This window comes from Anas acuta, chromosome 1 (genome assembly GCF_963932015.1).
Source record: "Anas acuta chromosome 1, bAnaAcu1.1, whole genome shotgun sequence".
NCBI classification, from domain to species: domain Eukaryota; kingdom Metazoa; phylum Chordata; class Aves; order Anseriformes; family Anatidae; genus Anas; species Anas acuta.
In genome coordinates, this window is record NC_088979.1 from 162,873,006 (window position 1) to 162,897,113 (window position 24,108).

At 41.6% G+C, this 24,108-nt stretch overlaps 1 protein-coding gene across 2 annotated transcripts in view; it reads left to right on the forward strand.

Annotated features, from left to right (window-relative positions):
* The first annotated feature begins 7,843 nt into the window (after window positions 1-7,843).
* LIN7A (lin-7 homolog A, crumbs cell polarity complex component) overlaps window positions 7,844-24,108 on the forward strand; it is a 48,853-nt gene continuing 32,588 nt past the window's right edge. The window contains exon 1 of one of the 2 annotated variants that reach the window (XM_068669089.1): window positions 7,844-8,260. In XM_068669089.1, the coding sequence (XP_068525190.1) occupies window positions 7,942-8,260 (319 nt within the window). In that variant the 5' untranslated portion in view covers window positions 7,844-7,941. The remainder of the gene's footprint in view (window positions 8,261-24,108) is intronic. The other variant, XM_068669090.1, reaches the window with a different exon arrangement.

The following is a 24,108-nucleotide window of genomic DNA, read 5'->3' on the forward strand; positions in this document are numbered from 1 at the left end:
TCTGCCACATTTCAGCGTTGCGCTACAGTATATCCAGTACTCACTGGAGGGCATCAGATTGGGTCAATTGTTGTTATAAAAAAGGATTATGTAAGTCAAAGGACACAGCTGGATTCAACAAAAATAGGCAGAGCAGAATCAAACCAGGGCATGATTTCTCTCCTGTAACCTCTCTCCCCTACCCTGCCAGCTCCATCTCTGACAAAGCAGAAGGTCTTGGTTAGGGATAATCTTATGGTCCCCTGTCCCGTACTACTGTAGTGATCAGACCATGAGGTGAAGCCAGGTCTGTCCCTAGGCCTGCACTTGAGTCCACTGAGTCCACTGCAGTTCCCCAACTCAAGTAAGAATCACCCAGTTGGCTGGGAGTGACTGCCTGGTCTCATGCACCTCTATACAGCGAGTGTCCATAATCTAGCCTCACAGCGTATCTCAGCAGAAGGGCATTACTGGAAAGATGCTAAAGAGGCCTGTGAATCGCTGACACGCTGAGCTTGTTCCTGGGGGAGGCACAAGCAGGGTGCTGTCTGGGGTTCCTTCACATGAATTATTGTGAGGCACAGTCTGGCAGCTGTACATTGGTCACTGTGATCACAGCCACTGTCTCCAAGGGCTGCCAGTAGAGCACAACTACATTTCCATAAGGGAGTTTGTCTGACTAAGCAAAGAGATGCAACAAGAAATGGTTTCTGGTGCCAACACTGGGAGATGGCACCAGAGAACAGAGCTTCAGCATGAGCAGAGAGAACTCTCTGTGCTTACAAGCTACTGGAGTCACTGACTAGATGAGATGGTCCTGACTGTCACTGCAGAAACTAACACAGCCTTACAGAAAAATTGGAGGCTCATGGTTGCTTGATGATAGCTGTTAATGGTGCTGGAATGCTGCTTCAGGAGGCATTGATCATCATCAGTGGCCAGGGACAAAGCAGGTCACAAGACCCCTATGGCCTGGTGTTAATCCCTGCAGTTAATCCCAGCTGTTATCTGTCTATTTAAAGAAAAAGTTAGATATAAAGTGTTGACAGTGCTGCAGTCATTAGTGTGGAAAAAAATGAGAATTTGTTCTCTGGCCTGGAATGGAACATGGGTCAACTTGAAGGCAAATTTGATGGCTCTAAATGTGAATGAAGAACAAATTTACCAGAATGGTGTCATCTGAGGGCTCTGAGCAGATGGACAACAGCATGTGTTGGAAAATGCTGTTCCTGTAGCGCCAAGAGGAAATGTTCCTCTGACTATTAAAAATAAAGTTATCCAGAAATCAGCCAGGAACCTTTAATCTGTACATTTCAGGTTTCCCTGAAGGCCTTCCACAAAGTAAATATTGTATACGCCATTTAATTAGATTCTGAACTGACTCAGTCACTTGTTCTCACAAGCTAACAGCACTGAAGCAAGTAAGTTTACCATGACAGCAGAGAGACTTATGTCCAGATGCTTGCAGGATTAGTTCTGCAGACTCTCCAGCTCAGGAAGCAGGACTTCAAACTGCCTGTAGAAAAGAAAGTTTACTGAAATACTGGGACTATGCACTGACACACCAGCATTTGCACACATACCCTGAAGATGGTTTTGCCACTGGGATGCACAAGGAAAGAGAATAACTTGGCAAATGAGCGTGACTGCATTGCAGTGACCAGATGTGATTTAATTGTTCGCAGTGTCATGCAGATCAGCCCTGAAGTGACATTGATTGGAGATGTAGAGACAACTATTAAACTGTTTCTTCGCTCAAGACAACTTAGTCATATTTCCCATTGTCTGTCTCTCCTTCCGAAGACAAAGTATTATTTACAACAATCATTAAGCACTCCTCATATTCTGGCCCACATCAGTGCATTTATTATGAGCATGTCAATAAAAAAGCAGGGGAAAGCTTCAGTACCATCACAACCTGCCTTCTGAAAACTATTTATTTATTTATTTAAAGTAAGCAGGCCTAAAACAGAAATACTGCTGAGTTTCATTTCAGTCACAACACCGTTTCTCCAAATGGTGAAGTTTTTTATTCTTCACTGGCTTGTTTCCACTTTTCCATGCTTAGCCTGACAAAACTGGTTATCTGTGTAGCCCCATCATGTCATTGATGATTTCAGATCAGACTTAAGCTTAACTTCAACCTCATATGTCCCACATTAGCTTAATAAACACATTAGCTTAGTAAACAGCTTGCTTTTCTCAACTTCCTAATTAAAATTTGAAAATGCACTTTAGATTCCAAAAGGGCTTTTCAATCATATTTTAATTTTTAGGGCTCAGAAAGATACTTACAGAGTATACTAAAATCAGAGTTAATTACAATAACTCCTTGTAATCAAGGTCCCACCCATTTTCAGATGCATATCATAATGTCACTGATCTCACCTGAAAATGAACACAGGGCTAACAGCTTCAGTAAATATAAGGTTGAAGCCAGTGTTATCTGTTGCACTGTTCACACCCCCAAATTAATTAGCTGCTGCAATTTCATGGAATCATGATTTGCCCTTGCACTTTTTTTTTTCTCTACGCCTACGCATTTGACTATGCACCATTGCATAGTCACCGCATATTAGCTCACCACTGATAATTCTGGAACAATTTAAAATATGTTCTGCTATTTTAACATCCTTTAAGGTCAAGTTTGTCTATTTCATGACAACACATTATTTCTCCTCCTTTATTTTGTATAGAAATCTTTTGATGTAAACAGTAAGAAACCCAGTAAAACATAATCAATAAACATGTTTCCACAGAAAAGTCTACATTTTTCCTCTTTTTTCTTTTCATTCATAGAGTTCTTCTAAAAAAAATCATGTTGATCCAAAAATTCAATCTAAAGTATATATTAATACACTGGACAAAGAAGGTAGGTGGATAATGCTTTTGTTCAGTTCTTCAAATAACTAAAAACACTAGCTATGATCTGTGTGAATTCATGTATTGTCAATATGCTGACGTTACCGATATGGTGCTTGTAGATGAAACCTGAACTGGCACTGAATTAGCCAGATGAAGTTGCTTGTGGCCTTACAGAGGGCAATTTGCCCTCTTCTCAAAGAGCCTCTGTACAGACAAAACTTCACATAGAGACTCAGTCCTTAAAGCAGCCATAATAAGTCACGGTAACAAAGAGAACGAGATTAAAGTTTCAGATACCAAGGATATCCAAAGGTGATCAAGGATAAAAGGTCTGATTTGTAGGTGCTTTTAAACTGCCTCCAGGCCTAAAAGAAGGGGTGGGCCCTGCCCAGCAGGCTTGCTCTTCTTTTGCAGCAGTTATTTTTAGAGAGTACACAGACTTATAGGCTGCTATAGACCGCATGTTGAACCTCACTGCACTGAGGAATAGACCCTACATCTGAAGTTCAGCAGGGTCCATACAGAATCTTTCAGCAAAGCGTGATCCTGTTATCCCTGTTGTCAACTGGAGTTGAGTCTTAAACAACAAATGAAAAAGAAAAAAAATAATTAGTGTTAGGTCAGAGGCTGGACTCGATGATCTTGAGGTCTCTTCCAACCTAGAAATTCTGTGATTCTGTGTGATTCTGTGAAGTATTTCTAAAGGCCAGATTAGTTTCAGTGTCTGGGAAAACAGCCACTGTGTTATCTACAAAAAGCAATCCATTACATGATATTAGAATGTACATGTGAGTAATGCTTATAATTCTCAGAAAGCACTAAATTACACTTCTTATGGGAAACTTACGCAGTTTTTTGCCCAATAAACAAACTGCTGTTAAACCATTAGACGTCTCATATAGCAAGTTCTGCCATGGAAACTGCATGGAAATAACTGATGGGTTTTAAAAAAGGAAGGATTCTTTCCCCCATAGAGGCAAAATGCCACTCAAAAAGCAAATTTGAATGATGAAAAAAATCCTCAGTCTTTAGAGAATTCACAGTCCATATTACATTACTGGAATCTGCGTTTAGTTGTACTGAAGTGCAATGTACAAGTGAAACCACTGGTCAGCACAAAAAAAATAGAAAAGGCTATTGCAGTTGCATTTGTGTGTTGTGACTCAGTTCTAAGGTGCGATCTATGATTTTGAAAGCTTCTTGTACCTGGGATCTTCACTGAAATAACCTGGAGTTTCACGCAATATGCAAATATAATCAAACTATGTTTGATGGGGGAATGCCTGATACAGCTGATCATCCTGCAAATAGAGTGTGCAGCATTCCCCAGTGCTGTCAAGTCGATAACATATTGCTTTAAGAAAAAGGGGCATAAGCAGGATAAAACTATATTATATAATAAAAATAATCATTTTTGTAGCCTCTGGTGAAATAAAGCAGCTGCCCAACGAATTTTCCAATGTAAACTTGGACGTGAAGAGTCCTGCAGCAAGCTGAAATTTCACGGGAGAGGTAGGTAGGAACCCACGTGCAAGTACCCAAGGTGAAATTCAGTCATGACAAGACATTTAATCCAGTGACTAACATTTAGAACTTGGCTAGAAGGCATAATACAGTGCTGTAGAACCCAAACAGACTTAACTATGCCAGTGTGGTATGGCCTCTGACACCACCAGAAAGCAGGGATTCTGTCTGTTAGAGGTGGCTCTGGCATTGAAGCAAATAGCTGCATTTACTGCATTATTCCAGTCATGCACCAGGATCTTAGTTCCAGGGAGTTAATTATCCCACGCAAAGCTTAGGACAGGTGGAGGTGTGATACTCAGGCAGCCAGCAAGACTATTTGGAGCTGTGCTGTATTTTTTTTTTCCATGTTCCATTGCACCGTGCTGTGTAGAAATAATTTTCTGGCCCTTGCAACACCAACTCATGAGGGAAGGCAAAAGGTCGTAAAAGTCCTGAGAGTAATAGATCACTATCATTATCTCATCTAACCTCCTGAATACCTCAGCCATTCTACTTTTCTTTAGAAGTTAGATCAAAGCAAGCCTTTTAGAAAGGCACCTAATTTTGTTCAGATTACGAGCAACAGTGAGTAATTGGTCCCTATGTTATCCTTACTGCCAGAATAGTACATCTTATTCAAGGTTGAATTTGTTAAACTTCCAGCCATGGGGCCACCTTATGTCATAAAACAATAAATTTTAAGGCTATAAATCCCTTCACCATTACGCCTCTTCCATATACATTGGCCTACCTACACACAGTGATTTAGTTCCTTCTTACCCTTTTCTTCAGTAAGCTTGGACTGTGTTCCTTAAATCTCATGTCAAAGCTGATTTCCCACCTTGAAAGACAAACGCCAGGTCTGGACACAGCATTCCAGTAAGGTGCTTTCTCAGTGCTCATTTCCCTAGTTCTACGTGCCACTCCTTTTTCTATACATTCAAGGATCACACGAGTCCTATAGGCAACATCACACCAAGAACGGATGTTGAGACTGCTACGTGAGAACACCCCTCCCCAAGACAATCTCCAGTCCTGCAAGTATCCATTGCATTCTTCATTACTCGCTTGCAGCGGCATTAAAACACACTACTTTGGGAATGTAATAATTCAGTACAGTTATTCAGATAATCCTTACCAGCAATTTGGACACTTGATTACAAAATCATACAATCATCATCCCTGGGGGTGTTCAAGGAAAGGCTGGACGTGGTGTTTAGGGACATGGTTTAGTGGGTGACATTGGTAGTAGGGTGATGGTTGGACCAGATGATCTCGAAGGTCTTTTCCAACCTTAATTTTTCTATGATCCTATGATTCTAATGATTTTGGTTGAAAAGGACTTGAAGTACATCCAGTCTGACCTCTTGCTCAAAGCAGGGCTAACTTTGCAGCAAAAGCAGGTTGCCCAAGTCCTTGCCCAATCAGGTTGGAAAATCTTGAAGGGCAGAGATTCCTTCTTTCAAGCACAACTTATTTTAATATTTACTCACTGTCACGGTGATCCTTTTTTAAAAAACAAAACAAAACTTGTGTCATCTAAAAGCATAGTGACCAAAGCCTCTATATCTACATTTTAGATCCTTGAATAAAATACTAAATTGACAAAATTGTCAAGCATCCTATTAGAAATAGTCTTGTTTGCTGGCATCTGACTGCTGACTACACGTTGAAAGTCTGGCACTAAGCCAGTTTGCAGTCCATACAACCTAGTTTCTGTTAATTCAGTCTAGTTTTGTTGGTTCAGTAAACATCACACATTACTGAATTAAAAGGTCCAGTGTAGCCCAAGGAATCAGCAAGCAGGCTGGGAGGCAGACCCGTCGCTTCTTCCTAAAATGATCCACCTTCTAAGAAAGTGGTTCCACTTCTCTTTGCTAACTTGTGCTATTAGAGTCCGCTATTTCTACTGGGAATTGACACTGGAAAGTGAGAGCCCTTTCACAAATCTCTGATTCATTCCACCTCCCCTTCTGCAATAGAAGAATTCTACTGGACAGTTTCTGAAATTTTCTCAGTTCAGTTGCTTAAAGTATTCTTCGGCTAATTCTTTAATGTCCTTGAGCATTAGCTGTGCAGCTATGCTGATTAGGAAATGTTTAATTTCAGCAAATGCTGCTTTTCATCTTCCTTGAATGCAGATAATACTCAAATTCAAGTCTCTCCTCCAAGTGCCAATTAGCCCCTGTGGCAGAGCACATGAAATCTGACCAGCGGTAGATAAAAAAGGATAAAGTCAGAATAAGCTTATTGCTTTCCACAGGCACCCAGCTCAAGCCCAAACATTGCAATTTCTAAAGTTGGATATTTCTGAGAAGCTATATATTTGGCATTAACATTACATAGATATTAATAGAAAAGTTATTGTCATAACTGCACTTTGCTTCAAGATGTCGGTTTGCAATATGGCAGTTTAAAAGAGCAAGCCTGAGGCTTACGAAGTCCTCTGTGAAAAACAACCCGATTGGCTCATTAACTAGGCGCCATGCTTTTTCTATTATTTAAACATACTTTAATATCTGTAGTAGATTTTTTAAAGTGTCATAACAGTTTGAGAGTTGTCACATTAGGTTGTTATAGCTCCAAATGTGTACTTCTTCCCTGCTCAGGACTGAATCCAATATGCAGTAATGTGACTACTTTAGAGGCGCTGTTAGGCTTTATGTCAATCCAGCTGCTCTGCAAGTACGTCAAATCTGCATAATAAAAATCCTTACGTTAATTTCACTTTTAAAAACTGACTGCTCGCCAGGAACTGATTTCTCGACTTCAGCGTTTTAGCCAAATGAAACATTTTCTTGTCAAGATATCTGAATGGTCCACTGTTTATTGTTTACTAATTAGAGAAATTTGTGCTGATCTGAGTTCATCAGAAGTGGGTGGCTCGTATTTATTATTTAAGCTTCTTTAGCTTTAAAACTGCTGAATGCATTTTTAATCTCCTCTTAAAACTTTTAATGACAGAATTTCCACGGCTCCCCTAATTATCCATACCGGTGCTTAAATAGCCTCGCAGTTAAGGCTTTTGCTGAGGTGCAGCCTGCTGCTGCTGCTGCACTTTCTCATCCTGTTTTGCCAGCTCCCCTGTGGGTATGGGGAAGGAAGACAGCACCATGCTCCCCAATCACATCCCCCCAATTTCAGCGCTTCTTGGCCAAACGCAGAAATGCCGGTGCTGCACATGGAGCAGCCGGAGAAGGCACAGCTTCCACCCAGCCATTTCCCTGCACCGCTACCCACAGAGGGGAAGGCGGCACCACCGCAGCGCCCTGCCAGGCCACCTCTCCCCCTGTTTCTGCCAGGCACCCGAGCTCCTCGCCCCCAGCCCCAGCCGAGGCCGGCCGGGCCCGTCCTGCCCACCCCGTGGCGCTGCGGAGCTGCCCGGCCCCAGCCCCGTCCTCGCCCCGCTCCCTCCCTCCATCCCTCCCTCCCTCCGCTGCGGCACCCCCGGGCGGCGGGGCCAGAGCCGGCCCGCCCCTCCGCCTCCCCTCCGCCGCCCCCGGCCCGCAGGGCCCCGGCACTCAGCCCCGAGGCGAGCCCGGCGCGGCGCGGCTGCAGCCCCCCGGCAGCCCCGGGCCCGGCGGCGCAGCCATGCCCGCAGCCCGCGCCGGGCCCCGCCGGGCCGCCCTGCGCCCGCTGCATCGCGGCGCCCCGGCTACAGCCAGCCGCGCTCCCCTGGGCACGCTGTCCGCCTCCTCCTCCTCGTCCTCCTCCTCCTCCACCTTCTCCTCCTCCTCCTCCTCCTCCTCCCACGGAGCCACCCTCGTCCTCCGCCCCCTCTCCCTGCCAGCCTCCTCCCCGCCCTTCCCCGCTCCCCACGCCGCTGCCGGAGCCGCGCGTCACTCGGGCTCCAGCCCCGCCGCAGACATGGCGACGCTGGCCGCCGTGCAGCCGCTCACGCTGGACAGAGGTAAGCGCGGCTCGGCGCGGCGCGGCGCGGCCCCGCGGCGGGCGGGAGGAGCGGGGCTGCCGGGCGGGCGAGAAAACTTTGTCCGCCGGCGGCGAGCGGCTGAGCGGCCACCGGCAGCGCTGCCAGCCCCCGGGCTGGGGCTCCGCGGCCGTGCCGCCGCCGCCTCCGCCCGGCTCGCCCCCGCCGCCTGGCCCCGAGCCCGGCCTGGCTGCTGCTGCGGGTGGCGGGGTGCTGCCTGCCCCGCGGAGCCCTGTCACCCCGCCGGCTGCCTCGAGTTGGTGTCGGCAGCCTCGCCGAGGGGGGTGCCGGAGTCTGGAAGTTGGGTTTCAATTCGTCCTTCGCCCGCGGGATGTAAAAATTGGACCTCTCCCTCGCCGCGCGTTTGTGCCCTTAGCAAGGCTCAGCCGCTGGGTTTCTGCGGGTTGCCGGGGAGAATAACTCACCTGGTGCCGGAGTGGTTTTGCTTCTTGGGCTCCGTGAGCTAAAGAGGTCAAACAGTTCCCAAAACAGCATTGTGAGTTGCTGATGTATTTTTCTTCCTGACTTGCATCGAGGAGCTCTGAGAGGCTCCCAGCATGTGAAGATGGATCTTCTACCCTTGAAGGTGTGATTTAGGCCAGTGTTGTTTGTTTTTTTTTTTTTTTCTTGCCTTGTTTTTTTTTTAACATGTTCTTTCTAGAGGGTTAAGATGTGCTTTCAAAGCAAGATATAGAGTGCCTTCTGTAAATCTTGGGCAAAAGAAGCCTGATGAGCACAGTTTCAAAATGATAAAGGTGATGTGGGCAGCTTTCCTGGAACTCAACTGAGAGCAGAACAGCCCACAAAATATAGAATCACAGAATATCCTGACCTGGACGGGACCCACAAGCATCAACTAGTCCAACTTCTGGCTCCACACAGGACCACCCAAAAATCAGACCTTATGTCCAAGAGCATTGTCCAAACGCTTTTTGGACTCCAGTAGGCTCAGTGCCGTGACCACTTCCCTGGGGAGCCTGTCCTAGTGCCCAACAACCCTTTTGGTGAACAGCATTTTCCTAATATCCAAAGTACTCTAAATACACTTTGCTAGATGGCTTAAATTCAAACATCAGTAGAAAAGGAGAATCTAAAATTATTCTTACTGAAATAACAAAGTGCTAGCACGCACTTTAAATTAAACTGCTCAGAAATCCACTGTGTAATCTACAGTTTCACCCTAATACTGTTTTCAGTAAGCAGGACAAATCTATTTCCTGGCAAAGGGCTGAACAGATGGCAATCCATTAGCAAACCTGGCTTTTCTGAGGCAAGTATTACTATTTCAGAATTACGCATTCCTCTTCATCACGAAAACAACACTTTAAAAAATCCACAGTACACAAAAAATACAAATTAGTCCCAATTTAAATATAATATATATCTGTTGTCTGCTGTGTCCTGGATATGCCTAACCATTTGGCAGGGGTGCTAATGTTACGGTCTCCCTGGTCGTCAGCCAGGGCTGAGAGTAGTGTGAGGGAGATGCAACATCACGGAATGATAGGATGTGACGTGCAAAAGGAAAATACAGGCAAGGAGAAATAGATTTAAATACTGCACCTGGCCTGAGAAGGCTGTTTCGTCAGTGAGGTGTACTTCATCACCCGTAACAGGTTGCTGCTACGTCAAGTGGAGTGGGTGGGCTGACACTCCAGAAACAACTCCAACCCTAGTGCTTCCAGATACTTCCTCTGTAGTCTTTCTCTCTCAGCCGCAGAAGAAGGAAAGTGCTATGTAGCGAGATTTTGCACATTTCTGTTGCTTTTATTAAAGCAGACACGGCTATGTTTACTGTCACTGTGCTTTGCGCAGCTCTGCTGTGATCTAGACATAGCCCAGGAGAGTCTTGTAGACTTGTAACCACTTTTCCATGTCCCACAGAGAGCGCAGCGCAGCGGAAAAATAAAGAGCATTCCATGAGCGGCAGCACTAATAACATTGCACTGCGGAGCCTTGAATGGCTGCTTGATCTCTGGTCAGGGGCTGTTTGCGTTTCCTCCTGCTAAGGGGCACAGAAATGGTAAAACACCATACGGATGCATACATCAGAAATCTAAGTTACGCTCTGACGTAGTCTGCTCCTGGACAAAACATGTGCTGTGTTCCAGTATGGCGATGGAGCTTTCCTAAAGCCTGACACAAACGGAATTCAAAATCTGTATGGTAAAATGAATTACCATTTAAAGGTGAAGGGCATGTTGTGTGTGAATGATTGAAAGCCAATTACATTCTGGAAGATTACTTCAGTCCAAAGCACAGGAATTAATTTCCTTAATTCCTGTCATCATGTGCCTTTCTACCTGCACAAATGTGTGCAAGTTCCATTAGGGCTTTTTAATATGTGGAACAAGTTCACAAAATAATGGAAATTTTAATCACTTACAATTTAATCTCCAAGGCTTTTGCCTGACCTTTGCGTGGTGCTCTGCTGGGAGGAGGGGAAGGAATCAGCAACTGCTGCAGGGTAGAAGCATATAGCAGTGGAGCTACACGTGGGGGCTGCTGCGGGCACACGGGCCCAGTGGTTGAGAGCTTTGTGACGGGGAAGAGCCTTCTGCCAGGCACCTTCTAACAGCCATGTAAATCTTTTACTTAAAAAGAAAAAAAAAAGAAAACGTGCACCTTCCTGTCTTTTCAGCATGTAAGACGTATTGGAAGCACCCCATCAGTAATCCCCAGTGCCCATCAGAGCTCACTGTGGGAATATTTTAGGCCGACTCAGAGATGATGTTAGAAACTTTGAAAGCATTACTTGGTTCCATGTTGAGATGAACAGCTACAATGCTATGTTTCGTAAACGGACAAACAAAAAGAGTAAGGTTGGGATTTTTTTTTTCATTTTGTGTTCCAGGTTATGGATTTTAAATTATGCTCCCAGTTTAATTTGCCTCCATTTAAAAGAACAAAACAGGCAGTCCAAACCAAAAGGGAAGTGCTTAACAATGCCCATACTATTTTTTTTATTTTGTTTTTTTTTTTAACTGCGTACCACTTGTCGCACCTTGCGCCTTGCTGTTCTCTGTGTTGGGCCAGCAGCACTGCATGTGCCTCTCCTTACAATGCCCGTTGTGTTGCACAGTGATAGGAAGCTCCTCATGGGTGTGAAGCACGCAAAGGGTGCATTAGCACAGTCTGGTGGAAGTATTTTTTGCAAATGGCACTGTGCTCCCAGATACACGCCGGGAAGAGTAGGTTTCTGTGCTTCCCTCAGCACGCATTTTAGGAGTGGCCCTATGAAGGCATGCAGTTTGTAGCAGGCATTGTCCTGGTAAGGCTTAACAGATGTTCTCCATCTGAACTTTTTTGTTTTGCTAAAAGTCTGGCAAGTTTTTCATAAAGCTCGTTTTACATAAAATTTTACCCGTGCTCTTCCTTCCAAGATGAAAGTCTGCTCGGACAGGAAACTGACCATTTATTTACTTGGAGTTCTGTGAAACTTCAGTCCCTCTTCCTTTTCTCCATGGGAAGAGTAGCTTTAAAAGAGCACTTCTTGATTGTTCTTCTTGCTTTTGAAGATATCATACAATTAGCCTGTGCAAAGACCATCTCATGATCAAGAGCATGGAAATATCTTTTCATGTGAAGGGGGACTTCTTATTAATAATCCAGGTCCCGCTACATTTTTCCTTATATAGCTACCACTCATGCCACTGATGGTTGCACTGCTTCATGTGATTAAGGATGAAAGAAGAAATTTGAATAGATTGAATATCCAGTGCTGATATTTTAATCCCTGTGAAGTTTCACAACAAGGTCATAGCTATTGGCTGTTGACAACCAAATTTCTCCTTCTTTCAAATATATCCTAGGCAACTGGAGAGACTTCTTGCTCTTGAGCTGTAACACATAGCTAATCTCTATTGTCTTTTTAACAATTCAATCAGATATTTTTCTAGTGGAGTAGGTGTCGCATAACTTCCAGAAAATCCTTTATAAAACACTGTGTTTAGTGACAATGAATAAGAATTCTAACAGGCTTGGTATCGCCATCAGCTGATAGCAGTGGTAGACATACTCTATGAAATGTGATACTGAATGGTGTTTGACCATTAGTATGCATTGTTGCTTCCTGGAGTGCTCTTCCTTCCTTCCTTCTCTCATCTTTTCATTTCTCTTTTCATTCTCAAATCCTACATAAATAGGGATTTTTCCCCATCGGTGCCCATTCATTTGTATGTAATAGAAATTGTTTTGAATAGAAGTTTCTGTATATTATCTTTGGGGAAAAAAATGCAGCATACTCATCAGGAAGAGAAAATCAGAGTCATAAAGTGTGAAATACTCTCCTTGGCAGAGGTGCAACAGAAGGCCAGATATCTTTTACGCTGCGGTTAAGCCCTTCAAAACAGTGTTAAGCGGTTATGCTGCTCCCTGCATGGCTTTCAACAAAGCGTTTCTATCTGTCATAGAGATTTCTTGTAGAGCTCTTCAGCCTAACATGTTAAAGCAGAAAAATATTTCTGCAAGTGCCACACGCTTTAAGTCTAATATTACTCTATTTGGTATGCCAGATGATGACATATAAATAACCAAATTCATTCTTCCAAGGGAAAAAAAGGGGCCTGTTATGTGTAGGACCAGAAACAATTGACAATTCTGGTGACAGATCAAAATGTATTTTTTTTCTTTTGTTCTACATCAGTGTGTCAACATTTATTTGATTTTTTTCCCCAATGTATTTATATGAAGGGATGGTTTCAGGTAAGCAGACTGCACCAGCGATTGATGTTTTACGTATAAGGATGTTTTCTGAAGATCCGAGCAGTTTAAGAGTTTTTTTTTTAGCTAAGTATGCATTTCAGTTGAGTCTCCTGGAGCTCTGTAGCAAGAACAAGAGGAAGTCCCAACCCAAATGTCATCTTTGATTTCAGTCAGGGATGCAAAAATAGACAGTTTGAAAAGTTAAATGCTGACATCCAACTTAAACACCTCTGGCAGTAGAAGCCTGAACTGGAAGAGGTGCCAGGGTTCGCTGAGGCAAGGGGGGCTCTGCCTCACGAGGTGCCTTGGATTCAGCCGGCCGCGTGCTGAGGGACAAGGCTCTGTCCTCGGGTCTGAAACAGCTTGTGATGATGTGGCCATTGAAACTGAGCATGGTCTCAGGGGATGGAAACGAATCCAAGTTCATTGCATCATCTTCTGTGTGCACCAGGCACGGCAGGCCCTCTGGCGCTGCCTTTCTTCAGAGAGCTGCGCCTTCATGGCTGGCGCTACGCAGACACAGAAACGTCTTCCAAAAAGTAGTGGCGTTCTTAACACTAGGCCACCTTTGTGGGGTGTAGAGGGGGAATATCTTAAATTTCCAGCTGTGTTTACTTCTGAAACATGTAACTGATCAGAAGCTGTGTTCAAAGTCAGGGGATTTTTGAGAGACACCTCTGTGAGAGCAGCTGTTCCTACCATTCCCTCTGGTCTGTCAGGCTGAAAAATTTTTTGGAGATGGTGGTAGCAATGAAATAACCATTGTAATCTACCTGAATTTACCCTAGGTAGAACAAAGTGGTAAACACAACTAATATGTGTACATTCTTCTGCTTGTTCTCCAGAAGGGGCTTGCTCCTGAAACTTGGTGAAGTGGACGGAGCCTGTGACAAGCCCCTGGGCGGGTGCAGAATTCACCATTTGCAGCAGGTTGCAATATGAGAGTGTTAATGATCAGAAAGAATACGGGATGCTTTTTTTTTTTTTTTTTTTTTTGTGTGTGTGTGGCAAATGTATGCTCTCTGTTTATAGATAATGTTGAAAAGGAAAGATTTGTTTTTGTAAATAATATCCCTATGCTGGTTTGTACACACTTCAGTTGCATGCTGGTGTCCAAGAGACATTTGTGTAACTAATGAAAAAAGGATTAACCTCTTAATGTAATTGTAAGTAAACAATTTGCTTAATTCCATCCTGAAGCTCCAGTTGGACTCCCCTGATAATGTTATCACAGAGAAAAATTTAAAAAGTGACAAATTACTGAAGTTCTCAGCTTTGTGCCGAGGATAATTTGTCCTTTTTGTTCCCCATTTCAGAACACATATATTCACATCTCTCCTTAACATGGATGACAGTCATGCACATGCAAAAAAAGAAATACAAGCCTTTGGTGACTTGTGTCATTCTGATACAAAACGAGGTTCTTGTAGGTAAAGCTATAGAATTTAAAATATTAATTATGTAAAACTGTTGATTTTACTTACTCAGAAGCACAAATAATTAGAAGATGAGGATTTAAGAGGAAACCAAGGAAAGGCGGATAGATAGCATTTTGAGAGCACTTAACTGTAAATTTGTAAATCTGCTTTCCATCATGCACAATTAATTTGTTTCACATGATGTATTTTTGACATTTAAAAATAATACTAATGTGCTGGAAACTGCACGTATGTATAAATCCAAGGATTTTCAAAGTTAATCTAAGTCAGTTTAATCTTCTTTTGTGATATTTGCTGGAGAGTTACCCTCTGAATGACAAACATTTAATGGTTAATTCTCTATTCAGATAAGATGGTTTGATTCAGAAATGCACATTTGCATACTAGCAGTTTTCTTTTAACAATGAGTATTTAAACCACAAGCTCAGGTCTCAGTTAAGTTAAATACAGAAGGAGATGTATGTATGTATTTGAGAATGTGATTTTCTGAGGTCCAAAACAGAATGGTTAACCAAACCCCGAACTTCCCAAATGCAATTCCCCAAAGTCACCAGGAAATGCTTCTTATAATGAGTTATTACCTTAGTGCTACTTTACTAGTAATAGTTAAAATATATATATTAGAAAAGTTGATTTCCAGAAGGGATTGGAAAACTGTTACCATTTAAAAGATAGAACAATGAAGTATCCATGAATGCACAGAGCATCAAAGCATTGATTTTAATTGTTTCTGTGTAAACATGGGTAATCAAATAAGGAAGAATGTGGCCCAAAATAGACTCTTAATTTATTTCTTCTGAACCTAAATTACATTTTTACTGTTTCTTTTTAATGAGAGCTCAAGTTTAAGCACTAATCCTCCAATTTCACTAACTCCTTAATTTTCTTTTTCAACCATGTTTTCTGAAAAATAATAAATCTCCTAGACCGTAAGGTATCAGTCCCTCTGGAACCAGTTAAGTATTGAGGAAGAGTGTACTTGAAATAGCTTAGGTGGATCACTGTGGCCATCAGCAGCAGTTTTAACCTTCAGAAATTTATTTACCATCATCTCTTCACTTTTCAGTAGATCTGGCAGTAGTGTTTCTGTCAAATGCTATTTACTGAATCATCACAGGAATAAGAGGATAATGTATCAGTTCTTTGTTATACAGAGCCAGACCAGAGAAACTTTAAGAGGGCATGATGACTTTAAAATCCATGAAGCACTCTTTGGAAAAGAGGTGGTTGTACATCTGGTCCCCTCTGTAGCCTGATTGACTTGTAATCCATTAGTGGAGCTTATGCTCATTTATACAGTGCCTTTTGCTTCCTAACAGTATGGCCATGTCAGAAGATGTCAGGTGTGCTCCTTGTATCTTAGGCAGATATCTTACCTTGTGAAATAAGGCTGCAACCTGAGATGAGTTCCAGTTCCCCCTGCCCCTGTTCTCAGCATTGTAGCACACATACAACACCAAGCAATGGCACAAAGGTGGCCGTGAGCTCTGTTTCTCACAGGGGTTTTCAGTTTCAAAGTTTTGTGTGTACCTTGCAGCGGCAATTCAAGAGCCACGACTTTCTTCTGAGGTCATAGCCATCTCAGAGCTGAAAGTCAGCAGTGAGCAGTTGTTGAGATCTATCAGCAGATATCTGTACCACCTAGCTGTACTGCCAGAGGATTTTATTTATACTGCCTTCTGCTTTTGTAGCTTTTCGCATACATGTCTTCAAAGAAAGTTGTTTTTTTTCCCTTTTCTGAGAAATGACTAGGATGTAGCCAGCTACCAGAGGGATTCGATCTGCAAGAAGTAATATCCTTAAATCCACTAAAATTGAAGAGAGAATATTAACTTTCTTCTTGTTACCTGACCCTACAGGGAAAAAGTTGTGTTAGATGTGTGTCTGTAATGACTGCATCACATCCATTGTATTGCGCAAATGTCATCTTTTCTCTGTCATCTCAAATCAGCTAAGAAAACACACCAAACAACAGAAGATAAAATCATAATGCTCGACTTCCAGTGATGATTTGCATTGCTGCTAGGTACAACTGCCAGTAGCCCACAGCCATCTTTCTGGTAATAACAGAAAAAGATTTAAGGTTAAGATTAGCTGGTGAGGTAAGAACTGAGGAGAGGCAGCAGGAGACTGGTAATGACACATGAGCAGGGAGGAGAAGGGGGAGCAACTGCCTTGGCTCCAACGCACGGTGCCTGTTGTGACAGAGAATTAGCATCCCGAAGTTAACCTTGCCTCCCTTTGCGAGACACCTCTTGGTGCCTTTTTCACCTCTTCCTGTCGGCTTCCCTGCCAAGAAAAATCTCTCAGCTGCAAACTAAAGACAGGCTGCAACCATCCGTGTGGGTAATGCATGAGGTTGCCCATATGGCCAATGCTTTTGTTTTGCAGTGCACACGTAGGACACGTAAATACATGCTTTTGCATAGGGAGGGGAGTGAGAGAATGGAATTCAGCTAAGAGAAAAGTATATGGCAATTAGAAATAGTGTTGGTTTTCATCCTGTTTTTTGTTGTTCGCACAAGCCTATTCATTGTAATTGTTTCTGTTTTCTGCTTCTCTAGGTTAGTCAAACATTTAATTCCTTCACTGATTGTAATGGTTTTCTCTGTATGCTTGCAGACTAAAACACAAAAGCAAGCATTCTATTAAGTTTCGATTAAGGACCCTTCCTTGGGGTATTTTAATGTAGCAGCATTTTATTTTTCTTAATTTGGGATCAGAACCTGTAAAGCGTTTACATTTGCAGTTTCAGCTAGGTGTCCAGCATACTTCTACCTGCCATTTTAAACAGCTCCACTCCAGCATGAGAGTGGTTCTGCTGAACTGTTCTTGCAAAACCAAGCTATGTGATCAGGAGACAGCTGAGGCTGGCGGAGTTCTCAAGACATCTCTTTACAAGATACCAATGGCTACAGGAGAGAATATACAGTTTTCCTATTTCCACAGAGTTCAACTTGCAAGAACTTATTTATTACAGCCAGGTCCTTACCCTACTGAATTTCACAATTTCTCAGGGATTTATAGCTTAGCTTCAGAGGGCTCTTTTTTTTGCCATTATTTCGTAGTTTCAGGAAGCCAAGACGGAACGCTATTTTCCACTTCTGGGTAGGCAAATAACTGTTTTAAACACTGTTACTTTTCTTTTTTATTTTAAATAAATATGTACATATTATGCTTCCCACAGGAAATAAGGATTTAATTATTTTACTTAATAAATTAATATGTACACATATATTTGAAATATATACAATATATATTTACTTGAATACATTTTTTTAAAGTCTAACAAACCTTGTTCTTTTTGTGTCATATTCATAACTAACTGTCCCTACTCAGAAAAATTACCAGCATCATGTCTCATCTGTTCTATTCAGCAGTTAGTGGCTAGCTATAAATCATAGTTCTGATCACAAAGAGCAGGCATGATTGAACAATATAAAATTGAATCTATATGCAGAGAAAGAAAAAAAAAAGAAATTTTACCCTCCCTTCTCTTTTCTCCATAGCTAATGCAGGGGAAAAAATGTCATTCTTGTTTAAGTAATGTGTTAGGAAATATCAGTGTCTTCAGTTCTTCTCTATTCTTTGCATTTTCAGCTTTATTTTTTAACACTCTCTCTTGAAGGATAATGTGGGAACTTGTTTTCATACTGCTGCTGTGTTGAATGTCTTCTATACAGAAGTAGTGGGTGCTGTCAAATGTAAAGGGCTGGTGTTATCTTTAATGTCTTGCTTACTCACAGATGGTAAAATCATGTGGTGAAAATCTTCATACTCACATTTATGCACCTTGTCACCTGCCTTGCTTTAGAAATTGTAATGAAACTAATGGTTTGGAAGAATAAAAATTACTTCACTGTTTTAAAATCATTTGGTTTTAAGGTTAGTTTTATATCCCCATCTTTGAAAATTCTGAATTGTATTATTGCTCTTCAGGCCTAGAGCTAAGCCAGTGAAACCCATCATCTTGGAACAATCTTGAATTACCTGTTAATTCAATTTCTTCTGTTTCATGATTTATTATTATTCCTTTAAAAAGCAGTAGTGGAAATGTGACAGTACCAAGCCACTCTCTCAAAGCATCTAACAATCTCAAACAGTTAGAGGAATGGCTTTGCCCTTATACAGCAATGAATAGGTTAAGAAGATTGCCCAAGGTGAAGCAAATCCAGTTCTCCCAGGTGGCCTTCGTGGTAGGTTAAGGCTATGAAAAATGCCTAGCTGAAGAATGGAAATCACTAGATAAAACTTAGGAGTTTGAGAGTAGGGAAGATTACTTGGTCATTGTAGACGTTGTGAGGTTCAGAGAATATAAAAAGCATATTTTTTTCATTTAAAGGAACCTTTTGAGTGCTCAATCTGAACAAGCTAAGCAGAGTATTCAGGAGCAGCATGCCTGAAATGGCAGTGTTTAAGGCAGTATGCCTGCAACAGCAAAAGTGACTGAAATTGCTGAAGAGAACCTTAAGGGTCTTCTGTAGTGCTGAGGATGCTGGACGGAGAGATCTCCACACAGTTTCTGTCTATATTTTGGATTAAAGGTGATTGTGCTTTCCCTGCAAATAAACTCTGTCCTTTCTATACGTTATTTAGCAAAACATTTCAGACCTTTACTGTCATATTCCGGTTCTCCTGCCAAAGCTGCTGGGAAGTCTCATGGTACTTAGCACTGCCTTGGGGTGTGCAGCAGCTGGGTCACAGGCTTTACTTCTGGGAGACCAAGTGAAGCTGAGGATTTTGTGTGGCTGTGGTGTGTCCGAGAAGCTAGAGCCAGATAAAGCCTGAGTGTAGCACAAACATGCAGAAATAGATCAATTTAAACCCAAACAGAGTCTGATGAGTGGCCACAAAAAATGAATGTGCTAGACTGGCACTTGGACTTGATGATCTTAGAGGTCTTTTCCAACCTGAATGATTCTATGCTTCTGTGACCGAGGCAGTGGAGGAATGTATATAGGAACCTGTAGGGAAATTGCACCACTGTCCCTGGGAGCAGTCACATCACGTCAGGCAAAATGAGACACACGCAAGTGTGCTCAATCTTATTTCATGGTTGATACGTCAAGAAAAGAAATCAATAAAATCTTTGATTAAGACATTTTTAAAAGCTTTAACTAAAATGCATATTGGCCTGCCTGCTGACAACACTGTTCTTATCAAATGTGGTGTCACCCGGACCACACGGAGGTAAATTTGCTTGAGTCATTCACAATGTATCTGGACAATAAGAGTGGGTTTCATCATACCATTTAATATGTAGGATGTAGGCATGTACATCTGAGTTAATCATCTATTCTCCCTTTGTAGTCAACAAAGAGAACAGGCACTCCCAGAGCATGATTCATCTCATCTAAATTAGGCCAGATGAATTGTAGCCTGAAAGTGTCTGTTTTTCTTCATCAAAAGTAGCGACAGTCTAGGGTGAGAAGCTGAGCTGTAGATGTCTGCATCAGAAGTGTGGTGAGTTGCAACCCTCACCACGAGATGAATCATGAGGGCTCTGTTTGGTTGTTCTTCGTTACATTTATTTGTGCATTCATAGTGATGTTTAACCACAGGAGTATGAAGTGACACTGCAGTAAATCTCTAACTGCTACCCATGTCATCTAAACTTGAGTATGAATGCATTGATATTATTATTCTTGCTATAATTATTTTGAGCAGACCTCACAGATATACACGATCAAATGTTGAATAGTATTGCTGTATCCTAACAGCTTGGCTTGTTGCTCCCTGCACATCAAGTCTGATTTACCGTGGTGAAGTACACCTTTACGCTTACTGATTGCCATGAAATTCTGGGCAAGACAAACACAGCAACTCAAATTGGCAAAAAAGTCTGCTTTCTGCCTCAATTTTCCTGAACTCTCTAGGTTAGATTAAATGTATTAAGTTGTATTTCAGGAGAGCGCTGTGCCGTTAGCAAGGAACCAAAGAGCCGAATGAAGGGACATGGGACACTCTGATACCAGGGTGGGAATTGTCATGTTATGCAAAGCAGCAACTGACAGCAGAGCTCTGGTAATTCAGAAAATTTTCAAAAGATACACACTGGAAGTCTTCTAAAGCTTGTGCTTTAACGAAGAAGTCACAGAGAGAGTCTGATATAATGCATTAGGGCTACTGGCTATGAATCATGAATGAACTTTGCTAATCACTATGGAATTCTAATTGCCTGACCATTGATCACCTACTGTCATTTGATGGTATTTGAAGAAGTTTGCTAAGTAAGCATCCTACATAGGCTTTGGAAATTATGATAAAAAAAATGACAGAATAACAGAATTTGGGAATATGTTTTCGTGAGCTGTAAAGGAACAACTAAACCTTAACAAAAGTGTTGGAGAAACAAAAGCTGACAATTATAAAGACCTGTTATGTCATGCAAATTCTTCACCCTCAGCCTAATTAAAGGTCTTTGGACACAACGGTATATAGCTTGTAAATTGCCAGGATTATTTTTTTGTAATGCCACAGTGAAGTTAGTGAATGTATCGGAGGCTTACTGAGTGTCCTTGCTATCAATTTGTGAGGTACCAAAGCATGGTGTTTATTCAGCACATTTACTTTTCTTAATAACTGGCATACTAAGTCATTGAAGTTCTCCACAATTAACATGAATGAGGCAGCAGAATGACCTCGAGAATGTGAGAAGTCTGTTTCCTCATGTCTTGTTAACAAGCAAGTGATCACCATATTTTTGCTTCAGGAGCAACCCAACAATATGATTCTAGAATATTTACCAGAGTATAGAAATACTATGTTTCTGAGTAATTACTGTTTGAACCCAAGGTAGTATTACAGAGCATACTATTTTCTGCTTAATTGTCTCTTAAGTCAGAGGATAATATATTTATTTTAAGGACTGCATACTGATGTTTGACTTGCTCACAGAGGAGGAGCACGAGAGGAAGGATGAACGCTGGTAGATACACACCAGTTTCCATATTTTGCATTACAAAGCATGCAAAGCATACTTTCTTTTTGAAGAGTCACTCTGGTATTAGATGGGGAGCATTTAACAAGCTAAAATCATTTTCTATGTTTTTTTCCTAGTAATGTGTAACGTATCTGACTAAATTAAGGTTGGACTAGATGATCTCAGAGGTCTTTTCCAACCTGAATGATTCTGTGATTTTATGATTCGGTGAAATTGAAACAAACTTAGCCTGCACAAAATATACCAGCTTGAAACCACACTCAACTTTCACAGAATGCTGGATCTCATCTGCCCAAAGCTAACAGTCCTGTGGAAGGACCACCGAGTGGAGACCAGCCAGGATTCTTTCTGTAATGCATGGATTCGTAATTATCAAGTCGTAAAAGCTGGATTGCAAAACATTGGAAATAACATTTACTTTTCAAAACATCCAGCTAATTAAACAGATCAGTCTACATTGTTTATTGCTTAGCTATGTGAAGAAAATCAGCTAGTGAAAACAGCTTGTAATACCAGAACAAAAGCATGAAGAAAAAAGTGGTAACTAAGCAGGAAGACCTTTTTATCAGTTGCACTGTGATATATTTCTACGTCTACAGAATTCATTTAGTATTGCATGGAAATGTTCCTCTTATATCACAGTAGATATCTTGCTGGTTCTATGTTCTAGTGATACTTCTCTTTCATAATGTCTATATAGTAACCTCCTGCTTCTGTCCCACTAGCATTGCAAATGAAAATTCATTCAAATGAAAACAGAAAGAACACTTGAAATGAGATATATTTTTTTTTTCTGAGAGCCATGCTTTTCTTTTGATGAGCGCACTTGATAAAATGTGTTCCACCCACAGCCCCCTGCCTTCCTCTGTGTTTCACTGATAACGTGACCCACCACACTGAAACGTTATTATTTCCTGAAAGGCTGTAGGCAAGCATCACGATGAGAAGACAAAAAGGGAAGTGAATGTTAAGGAGAATGGGAAAGAAAGGAGTTTTGTGTACGTAGGAGGAAGTAAGAAGAAAGAGATAAAAAATAATAAAAAAGAGCATTGGATAATAAAAAGAGGGCAAATAAGTGCATAGTCCTTTCAAAGTGTACGCATCATAGAATACAGAGGAATAATTCTACCCACATCATTACTCAAAATTCCTGATAATTTATGAGGAATGTAAATATGGGAAATGAGGATGGATCTCAGTGACATTACCATCAGCTTAATGTTAATATAATGGAGTTCATATTTTATAATATAGTAGGCAAGAGATTATTTTCTGTTGTGTTTCAAAAATACCTTTGATTAAAGAAAGTACAAATCAGAAATGAAAAGCAAGAGTATTTTATTTACATAAAATTTAACTGGTTTTAACATAATTCCTGGAGTATTTCTTACACCCACACTTTTCATAAATTTGTGCTTTCCACAAGTATGTAAGAAAATGGTATTTAAGAACAATTACTTGATGATAACTTTTGCAAGCAAAGCTGATTACATTTGTAATCGCAGGAGGGTTTGAGACAAGAAAAATATCCCAGCAGGTGAATGCCAGTACTTCTGAAACATATGGCAGTGACGTATCTGACTTCACCAGGGGTGGATTCCGTGCTATATGCTTTTCCTTCAATGTGACTTTGAAATCTGCTTCATTGCCAGTGACATCACTTCTTTGAATAAGCGCTTACTTCGGTTTTAGCTGGAATTCACCTTGTATAAAGGATCGGCAAAAAGCCTTTGCTGCATTTCAGTTCCTGTGCTTTGAGCAATTTCATTTTTTAAGTGTTCCTTAAGCTTCTCGTTAGGGTTATTAAAGGAAGGAAATACTACCTATTTCCCATCACACCAAGGTCTCGGGGGTCTCAGATGACCCCTTATGAATGACATTGGCTACTAGCAGATAGTGTGCAGTGGAACAATGGGCAGATCAGCAAAGTAGGGCAGGTGGTGCTGAGCCCACATCGCGTGTGTTGTATGGAGAGGTTATTTCAGACTGGCCGTGGCCTAGTGACATGGACTGGATACCCACTAGCAGTTGAAGCACAGCTTGGAGTAAATGCATGGGTGCAGTCTTTGAGCATGGGTTTAGGTTTAGTTTCATCTGAAATTTCATGCACACTAAGACTGCTCTGCAATGTAAACTGAAGCCTGGTAAGGGGAAACTTCCTTCTTAAATAAACACTGCATGCTTTCTGCCATGTTTCCTCTCATATTTGGGTCTGTAAAAGAGCTTGGGAATTATTTGGGTGTTGAGGTGCTGTGGCATTACCTACCACACTAACCGGTTGCTTACCTCCTGTGTAAATCACCTTACTTGTAAATTCTTTGAGGCATCATCTTCTCTTTTCCTAACACCGATGCAGATAGATAATAATTATTGTGTTACAAATGCAAATACGTTATTATAGTTTTATTCCCATTACAGCTCATCTACTGTTATCTCTTTTCTATTTCCAGAAAATTTCTCATGTCTTTTATGTCTAAGACATCTGGTCAGTATAGCTCAGCTACAAGCCAAGGATTGTAAGAACTCTTTCAATTAGCATAATCTCCCAGTCACAAACAGTAAAATCCTTGTCATCAGCTGGGAGAATTATACAAGGATGCATCTAGTCATTGTAGATGTTTTGGAGTGGTGTGGCAAGGGGGAGGGAGCTTATTTCTTTATAGCGCAGTTAACGCACAGAATTAAAATACTTCAATTATTCATTTATCATTTAGTACTATAAATTCATTTAATTGCTAGGATAC